A 12,484-nucleotide genomic window follows, 5' to 3' on the forward strand; every position below is an offset into this window, starting at 1 on the left:
TGACATGAGCGAAAGAAGCACAATTTGAACCTTTTGATTTGAACAAAGTAGATGTCACAACACCATCATTATAATCTTTTTCTCTTTTGTATTCTTTACACCAGTGGTTCTCAAACCTTTTATACCAAGTGCCACCTGAGAAAATACCGAGCTCTCAAAGTAACTCCATTATGGCCAACGTTAAAACACAGTGGTGTAAATAAGGCTGAGCAAAGTCAGCTACAGACTTTTCACAGGAGGCAAATTCATTCTCAATAAGATAATTTGCTCTCACATCATCCTCCTCTTCCTCACATACAGTAATATTAATTACACTGGTAGTGAAATTAGATTAAGATGGAGCGAGAGATAAGGTGACTCTAATTATTAATATTTAATTTATATTATAATTTTCTACACATTCCACCAATCACATAACCTGGTATATACAGTAGAACAGTATTTCCGATTTTCCCCACATGTGGTACACATACCACAGTTTGAGAACCATGGCTTTACACAATGCTATGGCCTATGACCTTTGGCTTGCTGATGTTAATATACTTGTGCCGGTATATTTGCGCTCTGATGAAAATGAGGACCATTGTTTATTTCTCCTCCTGAGAGAATGTCCTGGGTCATAAACTGTATTTCTGTAAGTTGTTACCTGAGCCTTGTACTGTACAAAGGCATTGTGCATTCAGTGCACATGCACTCTGAGTACAGACAAGAGCAGGACTCTTGTGTAGCCTCATTTAGTCATTAAAGGTTTTTTCATAGCACAGTGAATGTACATTTAATACATCAAGCCAGTTACGCAACACTGAACTTCCTAAAGCGCTTATATAATTTCAATGCAAGGAGGACAGCCTCGGGTGCCCCACAGATTTACTGTGCACATGCTGCAATAATGAAAATATATCCAGTCACCAGATCACACATCATCACAGAGGAAAGGTAAATAAACGGTTTACTCTTCTTTCCTGCATGGTGCGATTGTTCTCCGTCCTGACTGAAAACAGGATTGTTTTTTTTGGCTCAGCCTGTTCACACTTGCTGTGCTTTTTCACCAGCGGCCTCCCCTCTTTTGCAAGGAAAAGTAATTGCAGTGCATTTCAAAGTCTCTGCTACCACGGTGTTTGTCACCTTGACTGACATGTCTGTGGCTCTGCGGTGGCTCACGCCCTTGAGACCCTTGCAGAAGCGTATTGTGAACAGACCGTAAATGATGGGGTCCAGGCAGGCATTGAAAAGGCCAAAGATGAACAGGATGTGAGTGAGGGAGTGAGAGACTTTTCCCTCCAAGTCGTCTGGGAAAAACCAGTACCACAAGCCTAGCAGGTAGTATGGAGTCCAGCACACTATGAAGCAGATCACTATGACAAGGCTCATTTTCAGAGTTCTCATCCTCGCCTTGGGGATGTTGTTTTTTGAACAGCGCAGACTCAGTTGATTGGAGAACACTACAGTGGAAAAATCAGAGACAAGTATTAGATCTGAGTAAATCTGAGACGCATGACAACTTAACTGGGGACTTTTTGCCAATGTCTAATACGAGGACATATCAGGAGTGCTTGGGCTAATAACTGATAGTGATATACAGTTTAGCTTTTTCCCTGCGCCAAGTAATCTCTTCCATAGTGAAAATAACATATTTTGCCGAGTTATGTCAGAGCAGATGTGGATATACATTTTCTTTATTGTGCAAAATAAAGAAACCTCAAAAATAATAGTTGACACAGAAGTCAAGTAGGTGGCAGCCTATTCAGCCTACTGTATTAGTCAAAGGCTACTGGATATGAGGGGATTGCAATGTGTTTGTCGATGTCTGATAAAACATTTTAAAGCCAATATCAGCCCATACTGATATTGTGCTACTAATACTGTGCAAGCTGTCAATTTCTACACATTTGATCGATCACTTTTTCAGCTTAAAAATCTTTCCCAATTTACAAGTACATGTGCAAAAATATGCAGAAAAACCAAAACGAAAAAAAAATGAAGGAGAAATTTAAAATAAGATCATATACAGGACTATTATAAATAAAGTCAATTGCAGCCTTAAGTCAATATTCATCAATCATATAAGATCAACGCTTTAACAAGCAGCTCAAAAACATATTAAGAGAGGACACTGTCACAGTTAAAGGTAAACTTCCTGATCTGTTAGGCACATAGTGTCATGGGTCTGTCACAAAACGAACAACCCACATGCAGATTTCAGAAATTAACAAAAAAAAACTACACACAAGGTACGCAGGAGAGAAAAGCTTCAAAATAAAACAGGAAGCAGACACAGAACTAAAAACTCAAGGGTAAGAAAACAAAAGTCCAAACTTCACAGCCACTCATTTATGCTCCCAAAGCAACCAAAGAGAGAACTCACAGCTCCTCTTTGTCATCTGGATAAAGATCCTGGTGTAGCAGATGATCATGATGACCAGCGGGAGCAGGAAGAGGCAGGAGAAGGTGAACATGTTGTAGGCAGTTTCCTGCCAGTGAGTGACGAAGCTCCCCCGCGTGGTGCACTGAGTAAAGTTGGCTGGGTACGTGATGGTCACATTATGGAAAATGAACATCTGTGGATTTTGAAATGAATTGCTTTAATTAAAATATGTAAATATGTACACTCCAACACCACCACTGTGTGTCCTTCAACACCACATTTCAACAAATAAAGAACTGTATAATATACCAAAATAACAGATATATATACAGCTAAAGATTGTAAATTGAAATTCCAGGGCAGACACTTGAAAGTCTTGTGTATTTCACTATCTTTTATTTATAATTTTTATACAAAATTGTGACAAATTATGGTAAAAACACACTAAACCATGAAGACAGATTCTAATAGAAAACAGGCACTTACATTCAGACTGTGGGGAAAGACCACCACAGTAATGGTGACTAATAGAGACACTATTTCAACAAAAACTACAAATCGCTAACAGTTGCAAAGGTGTCGTGACAAATTCACGTCAAACTACTGTACATATGTCTGATGTAAGGGCTCATTGTGCTGTGAGGATTTAATAATATTGTCCATAAACTATGACCCTTTTCACAAACTGATAGATACATATGTTAAGACCAACTATCAATTAAAACTTTTAGTAACAAACTTTTTGCGGGGATATTTTTTACTTTGTATTTCAAGAAAAATGCAGAATGAACACTTGGAGCGGTTTGTTTAAAATGTAGCTATGTTTGGACTACTCTTTGAACAGTGCTACATGATAAGAATTACATTAAGGATTCCCATCATTGTGTTACTCAGCTCCTAATCCCAAAACCATTTAGGCCCTAAAGCCATGCAGCTGGTTTCCCTGTATCAAAGCCTTGTGAATTATCCACATTATATGCAAATGCACAGCAAAGTACAACAGAGAGAGATTAAAGGGGAGATTAATGAAAGTAAATATGTGAAACAAGATTTTATGTATGTGTAGTTTTCCTACATATAATAAGAATTATGAATATATAGTTGTCTGTTTCCTGGTATAGAGAGCCCTCTTATCCTATAATGGGAATAATATATCTCTATATAATATAGTATATCCAATAATAACTCATGTATTTGTATTCTTATTTTTTATATATATTAAAGCTTACATATATATGTAAGCTTTAATTTCACATTGTTTAGTCTCATTTTGCTAATTATTGTGCAGTAAGTGATTTATTTGTGTTTTCTTGTTGCCGTGTTTGTTTTGCACCGAAACACCAAAGCAAATTCGGCTGTATAAAAGCTTCTGACCGTGACTCCCCGTCTTCCGTGTTCACATGCTGCCTGGTCTTACCTGGGGAATGGAGAACAGGGTGCTCATAGTCCACGCCACCATCAACATGACCCTGCTCCTTTTGCGGGCCACACTGATGGACAGGGGATTGAGGATGGCCGACTGTCTGTCCAGACTAATCACCACGGTGACAAAGGCACAGGAGTACATGGCCTGTAGTTTGAGGAACATCAAGAACCTGCAGGCCAGATCGCTGGCCAGCCACTGCACCGTGATGTTCCACACGGCGTCCACGGGCATCACGATGAAGGTGACCAAGAGATCGGCCACAGTCAAGTTGATTATCAGGACTCTGACGTGGGATTTGCGCTTGTGGCCATTGGCTGCCCACAGCACAGCTGAATTGCAGAGAGTGGAGATACCACAGAGAATGAAGGTAACGATCACTCTGACTTTGGCCGCTGTAGAAAAGGTAGGCAGCAGTGGTCCTCTGTCCACTGACGTCCAGTCACAGCTGGCGTTAAGGTCAAACCCATCACTCTGCTTGTATATGATGACAGGGGGATCACAGTGGGCGGAGACGTTCATTTTCTGACCCTCACCACGGAGTCAGAATCATGTTCAGCTACACAGAGGTGGAGCCAAGGGGAGTTAAGGCTAAATGAGCCTTCCTTGTGTTTCACGTTGTTGTGCAAGATTCATCTGCATGGATTTGCATACAAAGACAAAAAAAAAATGAGTTCAGTGAGTAAAACGGCGGCAGAAAGAAAGAGAGCAGTGAGCAGTGTAGGGTTCGTGGTTGATCCTGATTCTGTGCACCAGGGAGCCGGAAACCCAACAACCTGACAATCAAGACATTTAAAGGGACTTCATTAAACCAACTCAAACTCATCGAACCTTTTTTTCTAGTTTCCTCCCACAGTCCAAAACATGCAGATTTGGGGATTAGGTCAATTGGACATTCTAAATTGACTGTAGGTGTGTGTGAGAGTGAATGGTTGTTTGTCTCTATGTGGCCCTGTGATGGACTGGTGACCTCTCCACGGTGTACCTCGCCTCGCCTTTTGCCTTGTGTCAGCTGGGATTGGCACCAGCGCCGCCCGCTCATGACACTCATGTGGTGAATAAAGCGGTAGAAGATGAGATTTTGACTCTTTGTGGTTCAAACAATGTCAATTTGAAATTACAAGGCAGAAAGCTGTAGTGTTGGGATTCAAGAGTTCATACATGGCCAATTATAGCATTTAATAATACTATTCTTGCCTGCGTGCACAGACGTCCACTAGGCTCCAGCGTGATGTACATTTTCATTCATGTCATTCACCCATTTCCACATTAGTCCACGCATGAAGTTATGTGAGGAGGTCCACAAGAACCCAACGCTAGACTGACGTTATTAAGAAGTGGAACCATGGGCATGTGCAAACATGTGATGACTCGGCCATCAAGTGATCAGCCACTCTTGTGGGCCCCTGTACAGCATAAGGCCCCAGGCTAACAGTCAATCAAGTTAATTACACCATAAGGTCGATGTGTGCTTTCTTTAATAAGTGCTACTCTGGCATTTAGAGCAGAAACGTTCCTGCTTAAAAACACGCCGCTACAAAGATAACAGCTGAAATGATTGTTAATGCAAATATCTGATATAATATAATATTTGGGCCTGCAGACATGGTCAAGACAACCTGCTGCTGATGTTCAAACTGAGGGTGGAGAAGAAAGGTGATTTAAGCGACTTTGAATCTGCTAAGGCTTGTCTGAGTAATTGTTTTTACACCAGTCATCTCAGGGCCTTACAGATAATGATGGTTCTCTGGTTAAAGGTGTCAGGTCGAGGCCAGAGGTCAGGAGAAAATGGTCACACAGGTTTGAAATGATCAAATATTGGAGTTCAAGTGACATCATTAACCAACAAACTCTGAAATAGATGAGCTACAGCAGCAAAGGAACACAGTACGGCTGCAACTAACGATTATTTTCATTATCGATTAATCTGTCTGATTGTTTTCTCGATTCGTCGAATAATCTATTGGTCCAGAAAATGTCAGAAAATCAAATCAAATGGAAAGGATGATGTTCTCAAGTGTCTTGTTTTGTTCAGTTCATGATTTCTTTGTCACATGCAGCAAAGAAACCAGAAAATATTCACACTTAGGAAGCTGAAAAATCAGAAAACTTGTTTTAATTCCTTAAAAACACTCAGACCGATTAATCGATTATCAAAATAGTTGACGATAAATTTAGTAATCGATTAATAATCGATAAATCGAGTAATTGTTTCAGCCCTATACTCATGCCACTTTATTATGTGTCTTATGTATCAAACCAATTGTGTGGTGAGTGTAAATCTGCAGGTTAAAAAGATGAAATATACAAATATAAAAGCATCAGTATCAACAACATGCATCAACTAAGCTATAGTGGGCAACGCATTAATGTATTATAGATAACAAATGTAAAAAACAAACACAACACAACAAACTTACATCTGTGTCCGTGCAGTCGTGTGGACGTGTATTTATTCCTCGGGTCACAGAGTGACGGAAACAAAGTGAAGTCCCAGCAGCTGCAGCTTCATCTCCTCCTCTGCTGCTGCTGCACAGACTGTCTGTCTGTCTGTCTGACCTGTGTGTCTCCTCTCTCACTTTCACTCCACTGCGCCCTCCGCAGATTTCTGGCGCGCGTCATCAGAAGAGTCCGTTCAACCGGAGTAAGTGGTACGAGGAGGACGCATTAACTAACGCCATGAGCCAACCCATCCTGCCGCTCTTTCTCTGTTGCGGGCGCTGTTGTTGCATAGGAACGTGAGAATCACAGTAATATATATTATTTAGAAAAAAAATCCTTAAAGTGTACCTCCAGGCAGCCAATTACGCACAATACAGCCTGCTTTTATGCGCATTTTTAGTTTGCGAATAAACTAAACTGAATAGGGAGTGGAGAGAAAATAGGAAACAAACAACAGCAAAAAAATAAATAATTGTAATGGGAACAGATTCATTAAATCAAGGCTGCGGAATCACAAAAATACCACTCCAACTTTTTACTGCCCTGGAAATATGGGGGGGAAGCATGTGATGTGTGGTCTGATGATGATTCATGATTCAGTGCAAGAAAGAAAATTACTCTCATAAATGATGGGAACAGGTACCAACAGCTATTATAGCCAACATTTGTCTTATTAGCAATGGATGAAAACAAGGTTAGGTCATGCACTACACATGGTCGTCATATGCTCCAGCTGTAATCAGCCGCCTCACAGTCACTCTCCAATCACAGCCATTCAGACACCAATGCAGGGTTTTAACCACAGTGTCAGTTGCAGTCCCCTGCACATAAAGCACCTCATACAATTTAAATGAATTGTCACAAATTGTTGTTGCTGCAGACTGATATAAATTGTTCTTGGGGGGTCCTTCCTCTCAGCTTGTGCCTCCCCAGGCAGTTGTCTGTTGCAATCCCCTCTCCGCCTGCACAATTTAACATAGGAGATTGTAAAAAATCTCTGGTTTAATCCTTCTTTTATTGATCTATATGTGAATTATGCTTTTGTACACAAAGCTATTCCATCATCGAGCTTGAGTTCCAATAAAAGCCAAAAATGTCAAAAATGTCTCACTTTTTTCATTTTAATAACAATGTCTAATGCAAATATGTCGACCAAATCTGCCCACTTAAGTCTTTTGTTGTCTTTATCTATAAGCTGCAGCTCTAAGCTTTGCAGGGTCTTTTGTACAGCATATCCTCTAAAGCCGCTATATGTAGTGTATAGTTTGTGTGTTTGTTTTTTGTGCCTCATATATCAGACAGGCTGTGTGTGTGTGTGTGTTTGTCTGGATGTGAAGCTTATGGAAGAAAACAATTATAAATCGTTAGATTTTGGTGGTGAACCAGACACACATTTGGATTCAAGATTTTAAACTTGTGAGAGAAGAGTGTTAACAAATTTTATTAACGACAAATTAAAACTACTTGTTACATTTTTGTATAGGAATGGTGAATTATCATCTAATTTTGTAGCTCCCATCAGGCCTAAGGAGAGTTTTAACACATTTTAAATGGTTTTGGTTTTCCTGTACAAGCACAAACTGTTCTACTTCATTCACACACAGGACGGCCACGGGGGTTGCTGTACCAATCCCAGCCGACAAAGGGCAACAGGCAGGGCCACATATAGAGAATGGTTGTTTGTCACATATAGAGACAAATAACCATTCAACCATTCACTCTCACACCTACAGTCAATTTAGAGTTGTCCGATTTACTTAATCCACATATTGCATGTTTTTGGACTGTGGGAGGAAGCCAGAGAACCTGGAGAAACCCACACCCACACACACACACATACAGGGAGATCATGCAAACTCGGCTCCCGGGTCATCTTGCTGCAAAGAGCAAGAGTGCTAACACACCCCCCCGTGGTCATGATTCAGAAAATGAACTGACTGCAAACAACTGTCAGTCCAGTGAAGAAGACTGACAAGACTCAGTTTGTAAAGTATTTTGGATGTGTAAAAAGGAATCATTTGCTTCTTGCATGTTGAGAGCTTGGAGAAAATGTAACCATTTTTACATCTCTGTGTTAAATATGATGCTGCATAAAACCTGGAAATGAGAGACAGTGCTGTGGGAAAGCTGCCCACTATGTGTCTATGTGCCAAGTCCCATCACACATTATTTCAAGATTCATTGAAACACAGTTTGGGATTTGTGGAACCTTTTATCTGATTTCTGATGGGACATTTCCCTCACACTACGTTTTTTTCGTACTAAGACCACATGAGACTAAGTCAGGGTTGTGTTTCTGGCTTTCCATAGCTTGTGAAAAATCACCAGTTAATCCAAACATTGGCAAAAAAAAGAAGAAGCTGCTTTTAACAAAGAAATGAAGGATTTGCATTTGAATAACTGTTGTAGAAATCATCCTGCAGGCCCAGTTTTTATCAAACACAGATACTCTACTGCACTTCTTCTTAACCATATCAGCAGTGGAGGAATTGAGGCATGAGCTCTTTTCAGTAGATAACAAAAGAGCTTTTATGTGTACCTCCCTTAAAGACACTTAAGGAAAAAAGAGAGCGAGGGAATATGCTTAATGGAAAAAAATAGCCCTTACTGACAATACCTCAGGCAGGAGTGTGATGTTTTCCACGAGGTAGGCTTCTTGTCAACGTACACTATATGGTCAAAGGCCTTTGGCCTCACCTGTTAAGTATTGAATTCAGGTGTTCACATCAGGCTTTGGGCTCTATAGGCTTCTTATCTCCAATGAATGACAATCTTAATGCTTCAGCATACAAAGACATTTAGGAAAATGCTTCCAACTTTGTGGCAACAGCATGAGGAAAGCCCTTTTCTACAACATGACTGTGCCCCAGTGCTCAAAGCAAGGACTATAAAGACATGGTTGACGGGTTTGGTGTGGAAGAACTTGACTGGCGCGCACAGACCTCTGACCGCAAGACCATCGAGCCCCCCTTTTGGGATGACCTGGAACAGAGATAGGGAACCAGGCACTGATGTTGGACGAGAAGTCCTCACACTGTAAATGCTCTCCAGAATGAATGGACACCTGTTTGTTGTGATGGTCGAGGCGTCTAAATACTATTGTCCATATAAAGGCCGACCGCTGTGCTCTGTTTTAAGATGTTTGCTGCTTTATCTCGCCTTATCACTCTATCTGGTGCCTGTTTCATGGGGTAGAAAAGAGGGAAATGATGATGAGAAAGTGTGGGAAAGATCAGGACCTCAAACCAACTGACCCTGTCACCGGCAGCTCAGTATGAGGTTTTAACAGAGGAGAGAAAAGCATCTTTTCATTCCACATATGACCTCAGAGACACTAGCACAACGTGTGATGAAGTGATGGTGATGTAAGTAAGATCCACTTGGGTTTGAATCTATAAGGACCTGCACAAGGTCATTCAGCCTGAGGTATGTAATAAAATAACGCTCACATGTTTGTTGAATGTTTTCCTGCTAAATATAAAAGTAACTTACAAAAGTGAGAAGAAATGTTCTCTCTCTCTCTCTCTCTCAGAACACGTCTATGATCCCTGCCGCTCAGCTGATTCACTTACTGTACAAGTAAGTAGTATTAGTAGGAGTAGTAGTCGTATTACAAGAAACAGGTTAACATCATCTGCAAGATAAAACCAATATGGTCTGTACTCCAGAGAAAACCAGAGAAAAAGCATGTCATATAAAATGACTTAGTGATAGTAATGGCATTGATCTTCTCCTCAGGAAGGTTGTTCCAGAGTCTCTGGGCCCTGATCTTTTGAGAGTCCACCATAGGCAATCCAGTAGATGTTAAGACCATTCAGCCTGGATGAAGTGGTGATTGAACCACATCCCTGACAGACAAACTGATTTGAAACATGACAAATGTCCAAAAAAAAAAAATGGTATTATTAACATCACCACTCACTGCTAAATTCAATTTAAACATAATTCGATGCTTGTTATCCATCCATCTTCTACCACTTTATCCTCCACATAGTGGGGTAGCTGTGCCAATCTCAGCTATGTTTGATATGACCCTTATATGCCCTTATAGGCCACTTTATTAGGTACACACAACCTCTAATAAAGTCCCTATTCTCATTCTCTATAAACCCTTGAGATGGTCATGTGTAAAACATAAATTACAGTAAAATAAGTAAAATAAGTCACTTAAATCACCTTTCCTCCCCATTCTGATCCTCGGTTTGGACGTAAGCATGTGGACTTGACCATGTCCACATGCATAAATGCATGAGTGGCCGCCATGTGTTTAGATACTGATTAGATATTTGAGTAAACGCGCAGTCGAACTGGCGTACCTAATTAAGTAGTACATTCCAATCAGTGGTTCTATGTGTGAAGTTTGTTGGTGGCCATGCAAATGAGAACATCATTGCCTGACCTCTCAGTCACATTATTACGCTCTCCTCAGTTAATGGTGGTGGATTATCAGCTGTGTGTGATGTGATGAAGCACTGGCTTCTGGTTCATGCAGATGTTAGACTCTGGGATTCAGTCCAATCAGGCTATGACCTTCACAGCTTCACCAGCATCAGACTCAATTTCAGGTTAATCCCTATGTAATTGAACTGCTTGTACAGTATTGGGGTTAAGTCTTATAATCAGTCATTGCTTCACTCTGACCGAACCACAATCCCTGCTCTTTCACAACCCACCGATATTACACCACCACGCTGGATCTAGCGGGGTTTTTCCTAGACTCACAACACATCTGTCTTTCTACACTCATTTGGTGGAACATGAAACAGTGGGACAAGATGTAAAGGCGACATACAACTGTGACAGGAAGACTAGTCAGACAGAACAAGCATGCAACCAAGAGCAAGGTCCAAAAATGGAACAACAGTAATATAATTAATTATACTCTTTGCTGGTTTTAGCCAAAATAATTCCCCTAAAACAAATCTATACATGGTTTGCTTCAGGTGGCATTTAAAGATGCATTCAGAATCTAACTCAAGATCCCGAGATTGGATTAAGTGCCAGTTATGCATTTGTGTTGTTCCCACTTTTGTTGTCGCATTGAGGAATTGTTTGTATAAATATATGGGTTGATTAATTTCAATTATCTCTTTCACTGAGCTGAGGAAAACGAGACATAAGGCACTCCTCTGAAAACAGATGCATCATAGTCACTGATGACTTATTGTGTTTATCTCACTGTTGTTGTTGGTTTTATCTATTCTATTGTATAGTGAAAGTGTCAAACTTTAACACACAAAATTGGCTGGTTGGTGTTCCTTGTTGTGTTTTGGATTTGGAAAACTCAAACCTTGTTTACGACTGTAGAGTAGTCACAAGAGATTGATATCCAGGACTGCAGAACCACAGTCTGTGGCCAAGAAAATACATTAAAACATGGTGGGTTTTTTTTATTTTCCAGTGTCTAAAGCCTCTGTCTACACTTTATACTTCATAGAATTATACAACTTGTCCATCTTCCTTCATGGTGTCTGTGATCCAAGTAGATGAGGCTCATTGAATGGACTTCTCAGTCTGTGTTTAGTCTATGCACTCAGGCCACATTGATGGATGGGTATTACTTTCTCTGTAAATACAGACTGGGATCCTCTGCTGTATGCTGTTTAACTTTCTAATTTATAGAACTCGGTTTGCCTAATATTTTGAAAGGTCCTAAAATATGTCCTAAATATGAATTTATAACTATAGGACATGTGTTACACTGTAACACAGATGAATGCACATTTGTGTTACAGCTGTGACTGCTGAATAAACTCAGCAAATGCTAAGCAAATATTCATTCAATTTAACGGAATAAAAACAAACTGAATAGACAATGAAGATTTTTCAAATCTGTGATTGTTTTCACACCAAATACAGTGGACACAATCTTTTAAGCCGCTCTATAACAGCCTCAACTGTACCATTGAGATATTGCATACCTTGTCGTCTCTTCTGCCCTGTGATGCTCTGAATAGGACAGCAGACCTGACAGGTAACCTTTGGGTAGTTTAAGCTAAGAGTAGTCTCTGACGGGCAGTGAAGGGTGAAGAGATCAGCACACTGTGGCTTCTTTCCAATCGACTGCATATCCTGAAGCCTTTAAAATGGGTCACTTTTTTTTCTTTTCTCTCCTGTGAGTGTCCGTTATCCATAATCTGACACAACAGCACCAAGACTTACTGGAAACTGAACAAAAAAATATCTCAGTTACAATCTTTGCTCCTGATAGTTGGCATTATCAGCATCAATGAGCATCTTTGCGAGAGCTGTTG

At 40.3% G+C, this 12,484-nt stretch overlaps 1 protein-coding gene across 1 annotated transcript; it reads right to left on the reverse strand.

The window, feature by feature from the left end:
• Positions 1-249: 249 nt before the first annotated feature.
• Positions 250-6,316, reverse strand: LOC122760438 (putative gonadotropin-releasing hormone II receptor). The gene is made up of 4 exons (XM_044015543.1): positions 6,209-6,316; positions 3,783-4,424; positions 2,366-2,558; positions 250-1,442 (listed from the first exon to the last, which is right to left on the reverse strand). The coding sequence occupies exons 2-4, from the start codon at positions 4,308-4,310 to the stop codon at positions 1,027-1,029; spliced, it is 1,137 nt and encodes a 378-aa protein (XP_043871478.1). The 5' UTR covers positions 4,311-4,424; positions 6,209-6,316; the 3' UTR covers positions 250-1,026.
• Positions 6,317-12,484: the final 6,168 nt, after the last annotated feature.

The sequence above is a fragment of the Solea senegalensis genome, unplaced genomic scaffold, assembly GCF_019176455.1.
Source record: "Solea senegalensis isolate Sse05_10M unplaced genomic scaffold, IFAPA_SoseM_1 scf7180000013645, whole genome shotgun sequence".
In the NCBI taxonomy this organism is placed as follows: Eukaryota; Metazoa; Chordata; class Actinopteri; order Pleuronectiformes; family Soleidae; genus Solea; species Solea senegalensis.

What these genes read in the sequence shown, in the direction of transcription:
- LOC122760438 (XM_044015543.1), bottom strand. Translation starts at nt 4,310, where the DNA reads ATGAACGTCTCCGCCCACTGTGATCCCCCTGTCATCATATACAAGCAG. An exon ending in CCCTGTTCTCCATTCCCCAG is followed by an intron (nt 2,559 to 3,782) that starts GTAAGACCAGGC and finishes CAAAATCCACAG; the next exon opens with ATGTTCATTTTCCATAATGT. An exon ending in CCAGATGACAAAGAGGAGCT is followed by an intron (nt 1,443 to 2,365) that starts GTGAGTTCTCTC and finishes TTTCCACTGTAG; the next exon opens with TGTTCTCCAATCAACTGAGT.